The sequence below is a fragment of the Psammomys obesus genome, unplaced genomic scaffold (assembly GCF_907164565.1).
Source record: "Psammomys obesus unplaced genomic scaffold, mPsaObe1.curated_primary_1811, whole genome shotgun sequence".
NCBI lineage: Eukaryota > Metazoa > Chordata > Mammalia > Rodentia > Muridae > Psammomys > Psammomys obesus.
In genome coordinates, this window is record NW_026596073.1 from 15,282,979 (window position 1) to 15,295,187 (window position 12,209).

Here is a 12,209-nt window from a genome sequence, read left to right on the forward strand (position 1 = left end):
CTGTTCCCCTTACTAGGGAACCCACTTGGATACTGAGCTACCATGGGCTACATCCGAGCAGGGGTTCTAGGTTATATCCATATATGGTCCTTGGTTGGAGACACTATACAAGTTTTATTTCTAATATTGTGTTCATCTTCAGTATATTTCTGACAATGACCCTTGTCAATAATTAAGGTCCAAAACTGAAAGTGTATGTGATTGATTAGCAATATCTGGCATGGATAAGGGGGAGGAGGTAATTGCTGTTGTGGCAGATATTTTCTAGACCAAATATATATACATTTTTTTGTAGAGGTAACTATCATTATCCCAAGCACCAGTGTCTATTAGGCAAAACCTCTAATCTTGATTTGCAGCTATGAATGGATATACATTCGGAAGCCTTCCGGGGCTTTCCATGTGTGCAGAAGACATAGTGAAGTGGTATCTTTTTGGTATGGGTAATGAAATCGATGTGCATGCAGCTGTCTTTCATGGTCAAACACTGATCAACAAGATCTACAGTGCTGACGCAATCAACCTGTTCCCTGCTACCCTAATTGACACTTACATGGTGGCTAAGAGTCCTGGAGAATGGATGCTCAGTTGCCAGAACCTAAACCATCTGAAAGGTAAGACATCTTCACTTCCAGTTAGCTGTCAGTTGTAAAAACAGCTGTGTCTTAGTTAATCTACTAGTAGAAGGTAGAAGAGAAACAGAACCAAAAAGCAGGTTAATTAATCCGAACACTGAATTATTACCTCAGTTTTATCTCCACAATGTTTACATCATAATGTAATAAGTGCATGTAAGCCTGGAATGTTTATAAAGTAATGAGATCTGAAAAAAATAGCATTTTCTGGAATACAGCAATGGGTTCTGCCACAAAAATACAGCACCATTTATAGTTTCTCAATGTAAAATACAGAGAACTGTAAAAACAGATTTCTACTTCATGCTGGAGAGTAGCTTTTTTTTTTTTTTGACTCGTGTCAAGTAAAACCAGCTTTAAAAATTATCTGTGATCTATCTGTGCTTTGCCTTAACTTATAAACGTCACTTCTCTCTGTAACACAAGGTATAAAAACACTATTAGTTCTTAAAACCTATTTGTGAAGGTTATCTCTAGAGGAAATTAGACTTTGAAAAAATTACCCCCTGAAAGGTAATCCACCCAAAGACTGTTATTTTAAAACAGCCAACCCCTCTCAAAATAAAAGGCTGATTCAATTAAAGTCTTAATGGATATGTGACACTGGATAACTAGTTTCTCAAGAGAAATCCCACAGAGACTGGCCTCTTATTTTGAAAACTTACATGCTTAATGTCTATTTTCTGTCATAAATACATAAAAAGGTATGTCTGGGGTTTTGTTTTGTTTTGTTGGGTTTTTCCAGACATGGCTTCTCTGTGTAGCCTTGGCTGTCCTGGAGCTTGCTCTGTAGACCAGGCTGGCCTTGAACTCACAGAGATCTGCCTGCCTCTGCCTCCCAATTGTTGAGATTACAGATGGGCCCCACCATGCCTGGATCACATGTCTGTTTTAAAAATTACGTTCCATCAGTAGTTTACAGAGACTTACTGTATTATCCCCGTCAACTGATTCGATTTCTACCTGTCCTCTCATCAGCAATTGCCACTACTCATCAGAGCTTTCTCTCTGTTGTTTCAGCCGGTTTGCAGGCCTTTTTCCAGGTTCGTAACTGTAACAAGCCCTCAGTGCACGGTAAGATCCAAGATGGACAACTGAGACACTATTACATTGCTGCTGAGGAGATCATCTGGGACTATGCCCCTTCTGGAACAGACATCTTCACTGGAAACAACTTAACAGCTCCAGAAAGGTAGGTCCCCATGACGACCATTTCCTTTAGGACTAATGATGTTTAAGTATCTATGCAGGACTTACTGGCCACACATATATTTTCTTCAGAAAAATGATCATGCATGTTCTTTGTCCAGTTCTGACTTGGGTTGTTTCTGCTGGTATTTATTAGTTAGGGTTTTTTTTTCTTTTTCTTTTTTTTTTTTTTAATATAGCTTGAATATTAGAGCTTCAGCAGATATTCAACAAAGTATTTTCTCCCACTGTGTGGTCGTTCACCCTCTGTATGGCGTCCTCTGATTCACACAAGTTTCTTTGTATGTGCCTGACTTATTTTCAGAAGCTGATACATTCTTTCTCATTCTTCCTTTCCTACCTGTCACTTTCCACAGAGCAGAGAAGGTGACAGCTTAAAAGTCAGCAGGCACCATAGAGATGACTCAGTGATTAGTAATGGAGCTTGCTGCCAAACCTGTCATTTCAAAACAGCCACCCCCTTCAAAATAGAAGGCTGACTCAATTAAAGTTGCAATAGATTGCAACTTTAAAGTTGCAATGCATTGAATAACTAGGCTCTCAAGAGAAATCCCACACGGAGACTAGTATCTGAGTTCCATCCCCAGGACTCACACGGTGGAAGGAGACAACTTACTCTTGAAAGTTGTCCAAACATCACGGCACACATGAGCACACATACACAAACTAAGTCAGCATTAAATTTTTTAAATGTCAGCAAGATTATGCCATTAACCCGTGTCTACCCACGTGATACTATTTCCCAGAATTTCTGTCTGTGATCCATCTTAACATTTTCCTTTTTGAAAGTTTAAGATGTTTATTTTGTGTTACTCATTATTGGGCCTGGCTATGCCCAGGTCTGTGACTCCAAAAGCACAGACTTAAGCCCCAGGCTATACTGATACCCACATACTCCCAAAGCTGCATCTCCAATCTACAAGACTCTTACAAATCTCAGATTTGTATTTCCATTTTCTTAACGACACCTCCTCTTAGATGAGGGAGGTCCAACTCAGTGTGTCCAACCTGAATTCACTGCCTCCAGTGCAAAACCAGTTTCCTCTTCACTCGGTGAATGGCTTCACCGTCGGACCTCACCATATTCACCTGTGTGCCACGGTCCAGAACCCGAGCACTGTCCTGACTCTCTTTCCTTCACCAAGGCCTTCTACACTCCTCATCAGGTACTATCTCATGAGTTTCTATATTTCTCTGAAAGGTGTGGTCTCTCCTCTATCCTTTTTGCCAAACTCCTTACCATCTTTCACTGAAATCATAAAAGTTGTTTCCTGACTGGCCTTCCAATATAGTATTTTATAGTATTTTATTTCCTAACTTTTTATCTAAACAGCTATTGGAGGGATCCCCCTGAGACACTCATACTGGTGCTAAATCCTTCATTATTGCCATGGAATGGAGGACCTAAACATTAACCAGGTTCCCACGCCCACCTCTATCCCTCCCCAAGCCATATTCTTTACTTTTCCACCCTATATCCTCTGCTTCTGCTGTGACTTCTGGGCCCAGCTTCTTCAACTGTGGGACCCAACGCGGGAGTGCACAAATAAATGGGGGTATCGCAAGTATTTCATCAACAGCAAACGTGTCCCGGAGGCCCAGCAATGGAAAATTATTTCAAAACCTGTCGTAAATCCAAGGTGATTGGGACAAAGATTCCTGTGTCCTGCCACACAGTTGGACCTGCCCAGCGCGTACACTTCACACTCTGCAGGCCACCAGGCCACACAGTGTCATCTCCACTGCCTCACACACCTCATCTCAGGTTCAAGGCTCCTGCATGTTATGAAATACAATGTTCTTACTGTTCATGCAACGTATTCTCTTCTTATACAAATGTCATAGTTTACTTAGGGCAAACAAAACCTCACCTATTCCCCACTGTCACCCAGCATGCAAGTACAAACTGCTATATATTTGGACTGTGTTTGTTACAATGTTTGCTTTTAAAAATTGCCATTTGAGTTGCTGAGTTGAGTTTCACACACACACGCTACACACATGATGGCTTAAATACATTTCTGTTTGGGATTAAAGCAGAATTTCCAACAATTTCTGAAGACCCTAAACATACTTGTACCATTTGTACTGTATACTTTCCATACTAACAATTGTAGACAGAAATATTAATCTGTTCTGAAAAATGCTGAAGATGCCATGTTCTGCAATGTCAGATTGCAGCTGACACTTAATTCTTTTTGTAAGGGCAAATAAGCACATTTATCTCATTAGTATGCAAATTAGATTTCACTTTAAATAAATGGCAAGAGTAAACATATTTTAAAGTTTGTCTTAAATTTATGGTTTCTTATCTACAGTATTTGATTTGTAAAACTATTTTATATATCTCTGCACTCAGAATCCTATAAAAATTCCTCAGGCAAAAGGGAACTTAAAGTGGGAAGGCTTAAGAACCCTTGCTGCGGAGCCTGGGATACAGATAACGTGCTTATTCTTGCTCCTTTGGCCCTCCCACAGACTGTCACTTGTCTGTAAGCCTCTGCTCCATTCTCCCCAGCATCCGAACATCACCTTGGTAACTCTTTCACCTTAGGGTCTTCCAAAATCTTTTCTAACAGCTTCTGCAGAGCAGCCTTTCCTCACGTTTCTCAGGAGAAGTGAACGCAACACTACTTCTTCAGCTTGTATTATCCGAGCTCGGTCTCCTCTGGGAGAGCTGTAGTCCGTGTATATGAGGAATTCACCTCGCTTGTCACCATCTCAGCAGCATAGTGCAGGGGTCCTGGCAAAAATCTGGTGCTTACCCATGCGTCCAACAAAAGAAGACATAAACAGGGTGACCTGTTGAAAATCAGATCACTTTTCTGAAACCGAACGTTTTCGTTCATAAATGGGCAAAAACCTAGCAACCTCAGTGCACCATCATGTGACTTCTAGCAAGTCAAGGCGAGCAGTAAGCTGATGCTCATGGCCAGCAAAGAACAGGTGCTGTACAATGGGGAGAAAAGATCCTACGGCAGAACAGGGGTGGCATAACCATACTGAAATTTGTTTTCACTTCACTTTAGAATGCAGCTTCCTCTTTGATTTTCTGCTCCTTCACCAAACGTCTGGTGTGGTCTAGGGCTGTGTGCCTGTTCAGTGAAATTAGTGTGGACCATAAATTACGGATGCTAAGCACTAGCCAGATTCTTTTCTTAAGTTAAGACGCTAAGTAAACAGTCACCTCTGTTCTGACTCCACACCAGAATCCACCCTCTTTTCCCTCTGGCAGTGATTCAAGTGTGTTTTTTGAACAAGGCGCTACAAGAATTGGTGGGTCTTATAAAAAACTGGTTTACCGTGAATACACAGACGGCTCCTTCACAAGGCGAAAACAAAGAGGCCCTGATGAGGAACACCTTGGAATCCTGGGTGAGTCAAAGAAGAACAGACTGTCTAGAACACTTTTTTCTTGCCTGTCCCAGCCTCAGGAAGAACAAAAATGTCATGACCTGCAGTCTGATTTCTGGACAGAAGCCAGGAAGATCGATACCACCTCACACACAACAGCTGGTTACTTTTCCAAGAAGTTACCAGCCATAAATTTTCATGACATCATGATGACCACAAATGATTATTTACCTCTTCAGAGAGATAAGGGAAAGTGGGTGAGTTGGTTTAAGTAACTGACTTAGCCAAAGTGCACTTTCTCGGAAATCAGATGTGATGACCTAGGCTGGCTCTGTCCCAGAGGTTGCTCCCGGTTCTCTCCTAACTGGTAAACACAATCTAAACTCAAGGGTCAATCTTTCTCTTTATCTACCTAGCCAGGTGACTTTTGGGAACATGCCTGCTTTTTTATAAAGTGGAAACAATGTATTTACTAGTATGTGAAACTATAGTAATGGGTATGTAAGATATTAGACATGAACACTTCAGAGGTAAGGATAAGATGCCCTCAATAAATGTCATTATGGAATATTACATTAAGTGTTTCTGTACCATGTAGCTATATCTTTACTCTAAATTGCTTACAACAGCAATTTAAGGTTCTGTGTTCTAAAACACAGTTACTCTTCACACCCGAGACAATGTACCTTAAACTTACCATCACTGGGGTCAAAGGCCACACAGCCCAGAAGACTAGTTTGAAGAAAGTATAGATATTCCAGATATTTTTATATTAGGTGTGTAAACACTATAAATTAGTTTTATGATGTGCAAATTTTGCTGACTTAAAGAAAGATAATAATCAAATGAATCTCCCTCAATTTGTATTTTTTAAAAATCCTTGCCCCTTTTCAAATTGCTTCATTGTAGCAATAATGGACTTTTAAAACACCAAGGTTTCCAACTTGCCACACATTTGCCTCTTGATCCTGGGGATACCTGTCAGAGGACACAGCCATGTTCTGTATGTCACAGGACAAATAGCAGTAACTAATGTTCTTTGCCCCTAGGTCCTGTCATTTGGGCAGAAGTAGGAGACATCATTAAGGTTACCTTTCAGAACAAAGGACCATATCCTCTCAGTATCCAGCCAATGGGGGTAAGATTCCCTGTGGAAAATGATGGAACATATCATGTCCCACCTGCCAACTCCTCAAAGGGAGGTGAGTTGGGAATTCAGTCCTGAGAGAGCTAAAGGCAGGATACTCCCCAGGTCACTTCTAGAAAGGATGCAAACAGTAAATAAATTTCTTTCCTATATACTTTCCAATTAGTTTATAAAATATTTTTCTTAATTGGATAACTACTGACAATCCTAATAAGACTTTACTTAGGCTGTATCAATTATACATTTCTGAAATACTACTGGGTGGATTTTAAAAAAATTTGTGCAATATTAAGACATTTAGAGGCTCATTTTAGAATATTTTAAAAAATACAGAAAGCTATAACCAAAATTATTTGTAATTTATAATTTTATAGACAATCATATATGTATGTATGGGTAATCCTTCTGCTTTCGTATTTGTATATATAACATACTTTAAATATGACTGAGTTTATAGTATATAAATATACTGGCATTATAGTTTTGTGATGTTTGCTCTCTTAACATTATAAGCATTTATTAATATGATTTTAGTAATAAAAGTATACAATATGATATATTCAAGTATTTTTATTAAAGTGTTTATTAAAATATATCAAATATTATTTATCACCAATGAAATCCCATAATTTTGCAACCAATTTCAATATCTAGACAGGTTATTGAAGCTTTGCGGGTTCAATTTTAGGTGAAATTTTGGGTAATTTGCAAAGGATCACAGGTTAAATTCCTTTCCATTCTCCTATTACTTTCTGTTCACTTTGGTCAACAGAAAATGAACTGATTACGTCCTTCTGCAATGCAGTTTTCTAACTGATAGAAGGGTAGAGGTGATGGCATTTGGAAAAAAATTACACATATTCCCTCTCTAGCCCAAAGAGAAAGAGCAATCCTGGAGAGGCGTTTTGGGCAGGGGTGGTTACTTCCTGAGTTTATCACATCAGTCTGTCAGCGCAAAAGGGATTCTGTTCTAATTGGGACTGAGGAGCTTAGCCTACTGTGTGGCTCGGCAGTCACATTAGAAAGCACATATGTAACATTGCTGTTGTGATCATTCCTGTAGGTGTGCCTCATCCTAAGGCAGCCTCCCATGTGGCACCCAAAGAAACCTTTACGTATGAATGGACTGTCCCCAAAGGAGTGGGTCCCACTTATGCAGATCCCGTGTGCCTATCTAAGATGTATTATTCTGGCGTAGACCCCACCAAAGATATATTCACTGGGCTTATTGGGCCAATGAAAATATGCAAGAAAGGCAGCTTACTCAAAAATGGGAGACAGGTAAGCCCAGGTGGGGGAGAGTGAAAATGACTGCCAGTATGTTTTAAACTGTTCTGTAAGAATATTTCTAGGCTTTTAGGCACTGAAGATTTGTGTCTCTTTTCAAATTTTACTCAGATTCATAGGATTTGTGTTATGGTTGGGCATAGTGAGAGATATGCACTCGAAATCTCAACACTAGGGTATGATAAGGCAGGAGGATCAAAAGTGTGAAACCATTCTGGGCTTCATGGCAAGATCATACATTAAAAAAAGTACTCTACATTTTTTTTTCCGGTAGAAATATCTCAAGAATGCAATCCTTTTTTTATAAAGTTAGTAATTAAAAAAATGACCTCACAATCATAATCCCATCGATTTTTTAATCTGTGAAGTAGGTATTTTATGATGTACCTCTGAAGATATAAGGGGTCCTGTCATGTGATCTTGCATACCAGCATTTGGGAAGTAGAGGCAAAAAAATAATAAAAAAGCTCAAGACTATCTTCAGCTACTTAGAGTGTGAGGCAATTCTGGGCTTCACGAGACCCTGTTTCAAACAAACTAACAAAATTATAAAGATTTATTATAAATATTATATTTATTATAAAGCCCTCCTAAGCTGGGCATGAAGACACATGCCTGAAGGTCTAGTGCTTGAGAGATAAAAGGACCACATTTAGTGAGATGTGGTGGCACTCACCTTTAATCCCAGCCCTTAGAGGAGCAGAGACAGGTAGATCTCTGTGAGTTCAAGGCCTGTCTGGTCTACAGATCCAAGTACCAGAACAGCCATGGCTATACAGAGAAACCATATCTTGAAAAATGGGGGTGGGGGCCGGGGAACCACATTTGAGACCAGTGGTAAGAGCTTTCCTCTGGAGATGATAATAAGTGTCTCCTCACCCCGGGGGAGGCCATGGATAGACTAAAGAAGTGATGCTACCTAAGTCTAGCTCAGTGAACCTGTGGCTTTACTGCGTTACTTACAGGAGCATAAGTGACTTAAAAGTATCAGATCACCAAGAAACTCACCCTAGACAACCTCCATCACTGATACAGTTTTCTGAAAGATCTAACCCTCACGTCTGCACCTTAGTTGGTCTTTTTCACCTTGATATCATGTTGTTCACTTGAATGAACCATAAGAGAAAGGCAAACAGGACTTCAGTATTCTCTTCCCTGAGGGCTCATTTGCTTTGGTTCCATGGACTGATTGTCTTCTGAATAACTGGGCCATTTTCTAAACTGCAGAGTATTTCTAGTTCTTTATTTTTGTTTTAATCTGCCTGAAGATTGTATAGCCTTCTTCTGGCTCTTTGGCATTTCCTCACTGAAGATGATTTGTAGATTATAGGGATTCTTACTGGGTTCTTGAAAGCAAAAGGCATCTTTCCCAATTCCAGCATACAGATATTCCCACAGTAGTTTTTAATTTTTATCACTGTAACAAAGTACCCAAGACAAATAACTTAGAGGCGAGGTGTCTGTTTTGGCTCTTGGTTTTAGAAGGTTTAGTCACAGTCAGCTAGTTCCATTCCATTTCGGCTGTAGTGAAACATATGTGCATATGGTAGAAAAAAGCTTTTCATCCTTATGATAAATAGCCAAGGTTTGTTCAAGACAGAGAGAAAGAGGGGCAGATGGGGGAGGGAGGATAAGTGAGAGAGGAGGAGGAGAGAGAGTGAGATAGAGGGATATAGCTATGACATTCAAGGGTACAATTCAAGTGACCTTGTCCCTTCAACTGGTGTTGGTTCTCCTCCTGCCTAGGGGCTGTTTCCCTAGCAGCACATGAAGTCAGGAGGGCATGAGATGGGGAGTGCTCCTGGAATGGCTGTGGAGCACTGTACAGGAATCACATAGCCTGGGAGCCACTGCAGGGAGCTGGTTCAGTTTTAATTCCAGAAAACAAAGGTTATATATCCCTTGTTGAGTGTGCATGTGGCTTCAAGGATAGATGTACATAACTGGTTGAAACTAGGTACTTCAAGGATGGCTTGATTTGCATTAAACAACATGCTTCTATCCTATGAATGGAAACACAGCACCTAATTATATAGGCATTGGGAGGGGAGAGCTAGCAGGGAGCTGTGTCAGAGGTGGCATATCAATGTGGTTAGGGGTGTCAGTGTCTCAAGACACTCTCCAGATGAATTCAGGCAGAGAGCAAGAGTCGGGAGGACTGCAACCTCAAACAGCAGGGTTATTCCAAGCAACTGGGCTGAATCTAAAGTTTCCACCCATTAATGCCATTATCTAGGAACCAATCCTTTAACAGATGGCTTTTGGGACATTTCAAATCTAAACTATAACACCTGTTTTGAATAACCTTTATTTTTAGTGGTTTCAATTTGTATGGGCAATGTGAGCATGAAGGAAAAAGGAAACTTGAAGTTTTAGATGTAAGAGGTTCAAGTTACTTTAGTAAACCACAAATCCTCAAGAGACACCAGTGAAATCTTGGGTGGCCAAGGGGACTATGTCATGGGCCAGGTTTTAAAGGGGAGTTGAAACTTCTGTTCACATTCCCCAAAATGGTTTGTACAGAGCATTGCACATAGAAATCTTTCCCATTCTGTCTTCACCTCCTTGTTATTTTGATTTGCAGAAAGATGTAGACAAGGAGTTCTACTTGTTTCCCATGGTGTTCGACGAGAATGAGAGTTTACTCCTGAACGATAATATCAGGATGTTCACGACTGCACCTGATCGTGTAGATAAGGAAGATGAAGACTTTCAGGAGTCTAATAAGATGCACTGTGAGTACTGTATCTCTTCCACGGGCCCAGGCTGCTTCAGGGTGGCATAGGTATCTGTTAAACCTAAACTGAGCAGCTACTTTCATTGCTTTTCAATAAATACTTACTAGTGCTCTGAAGGCAATATCTTTGGCTATAAAACAAACAAATATCAAAATAAACATCACTTTAGAATAACCAAATATAGCAGAATGTGTCATTCACTCATTCACGTATTATTGATTGATTGAGACAGAGTTTCATTTATGTAGCCTTGGCTGTCCCAGAGCTAGCTCTGTAGGCCAAGATGGCCTTGAAGTCACAGATATTCAATGTGTCTTTAAAAAGAAAAAAAAAAACATTTATTTATTTAGAGGGGAGCAGGGACAGGGGAGGAAAGGAAGGAGAGAGAAGGGACACAGAGGGAACTAGCATGTGCCATGGTGCCGTGGAGGTCATAGGACAATGTGCACAAGTCAGTTTTCTCTTCCCAGCATTTGGGTTTTGGGGATCACCTGAGAAGGGTGGGCTTCCCATCAAGTGGCTTTATCTGTTGAGCTATTTTGCTGGCCTCTGATTGTGTATTTAGAGTGTGGTCCCTAGATCAGCAGCATGTTTTATCCCAAGAGCGTGTTAGAATTGCAAATTCTTGGACCCACTTTTGAGTTACTGAATTATAAATGTTGGAATAATTCCCAGGAATCTGTACTTAACAAATCCTTTAACTGATTCTGATGGCATGCTCAGTTTGAAAATAATGAGTTAGGTGCTTTCCTCATTCGTAATGACAGGCTCCTTTTATTTTTCAATGATCCAAAAATATGAACTCTGCCATCATGACTTTCATACTTGATTGCTTATCAGAATTAACTGACAAGTTTTAAAATTCCTAAGACCCAAGGAAGCTTGCAGCAATTTTATTTAAATGAAGACGAGCATCAGTTTTATTATGCTTTAGCTAATTTAAATGTAGTTCGTGTTTAGAGATGGTGAGCTAATTGTTCCAAAGACCCACACCATTCAGAGATAACAGTAAACATTACTGTAATGGGAGGAAGCAGAATTTGTGAAGTTGAAGTACAGATTGCTTTTTTTCTTTTAAAGCTGGAATAATTTTAGTCACACCACCCAAAATCTTTACAATATTACTTTAATACAATATTACATTTTTTTGCACTTTGGAAACAGCAGTGAGAGAAATTTTCCTACACAGGATTTTCGCAGCTTTCCAAGATGAATCAGGGAAAATTCTTTTTTCAGGTAAAACAACAGATACATTGCCAGTGTGTGACATACCGAGGGTGAGCTGTTACTATTCCCAGATGTAGTGTTCACAAACATGACCTTTGAAAGAAGAAACACAGCCTGGAATTTCACTCCAGCTAAACCCCTGAAATCCCCAGAGTGGCGGGGACACCGAAGCTCACGCTCTGTGAACTCAGATCTGCTCCCTGCAGCTGGGGCTGCTCTAGGGAGAGAAGAAACATGTCTGACACAGAAACAACAGGCAGGCTTGTGTGTATCCTTACATTAGGAAGTCAGGAAGGAGGTTTCCATCTAATGGAATGTTATCTTTAAACCTTTCCCTCTTTCCCTTCTTCAACTTTTGCAGCCGTGAATGGATTCATGTACGGGAATCAGCCTGGCCTCAATATGTGTCTGGGAGAGTCCATTGTGTGGTATTTGTTCAGTGCTGGGAATGAGGCTGACATACACGGGATATACTTCTCAGGAAACACTTACTTGTCCAAAGGAGAGAGACGAGACACTGCAAACCTATTCCCCCATGCAAGTCTCACCCTTCTCATGAAGCCCGACGTGACAGGTGCGCTTCTCTTATTGGTCAATGCCTTAATTGGGTTA

The 12,209-nt window shown here is 40.3% G+C and overlaps 1 protein-coding gene across 2 annotated transcripts in view; it reads left to right on the forward strand.

Moving 5' to 3' along the window:
* The window catches only part of Cp (ceruloplasmin), a 54,830-nt gene that overhangs the window by 12,483 nt on the left and 30,138 nt on the right, over nt 1–12,209 (forward strand). For both annotated transcript variants that reach the window (XM_055626068.1, XM_055626067.1), the window contains exons 5-11: nt 360–614; nt 1,656–1,827; nt 5,080–5,219; nt 6,248–6,400; nt 7,409–7,626; nt 10,217–10,367; nt 11,959–12,171. In XM_055626068.1, the coding sequence (XP_055482043.1) occupies nt 360–614; nt 1,656–1,827; nt 5,080–5,219; nt 6,248–6,400; nt 7,409–7,626; nt 10,217–10,367; nt 11,959–12,171 (1,302 nt within the window). The remainder of the gene's footprint in view (nt 1–359; nt 615–1,655; nt 1,828–5,079; nt 5,220–6,247; nt 6,401–7,408; nt 7,627–10,216; nt 10,368–11,958; nt 12,172–12,209) is intronic.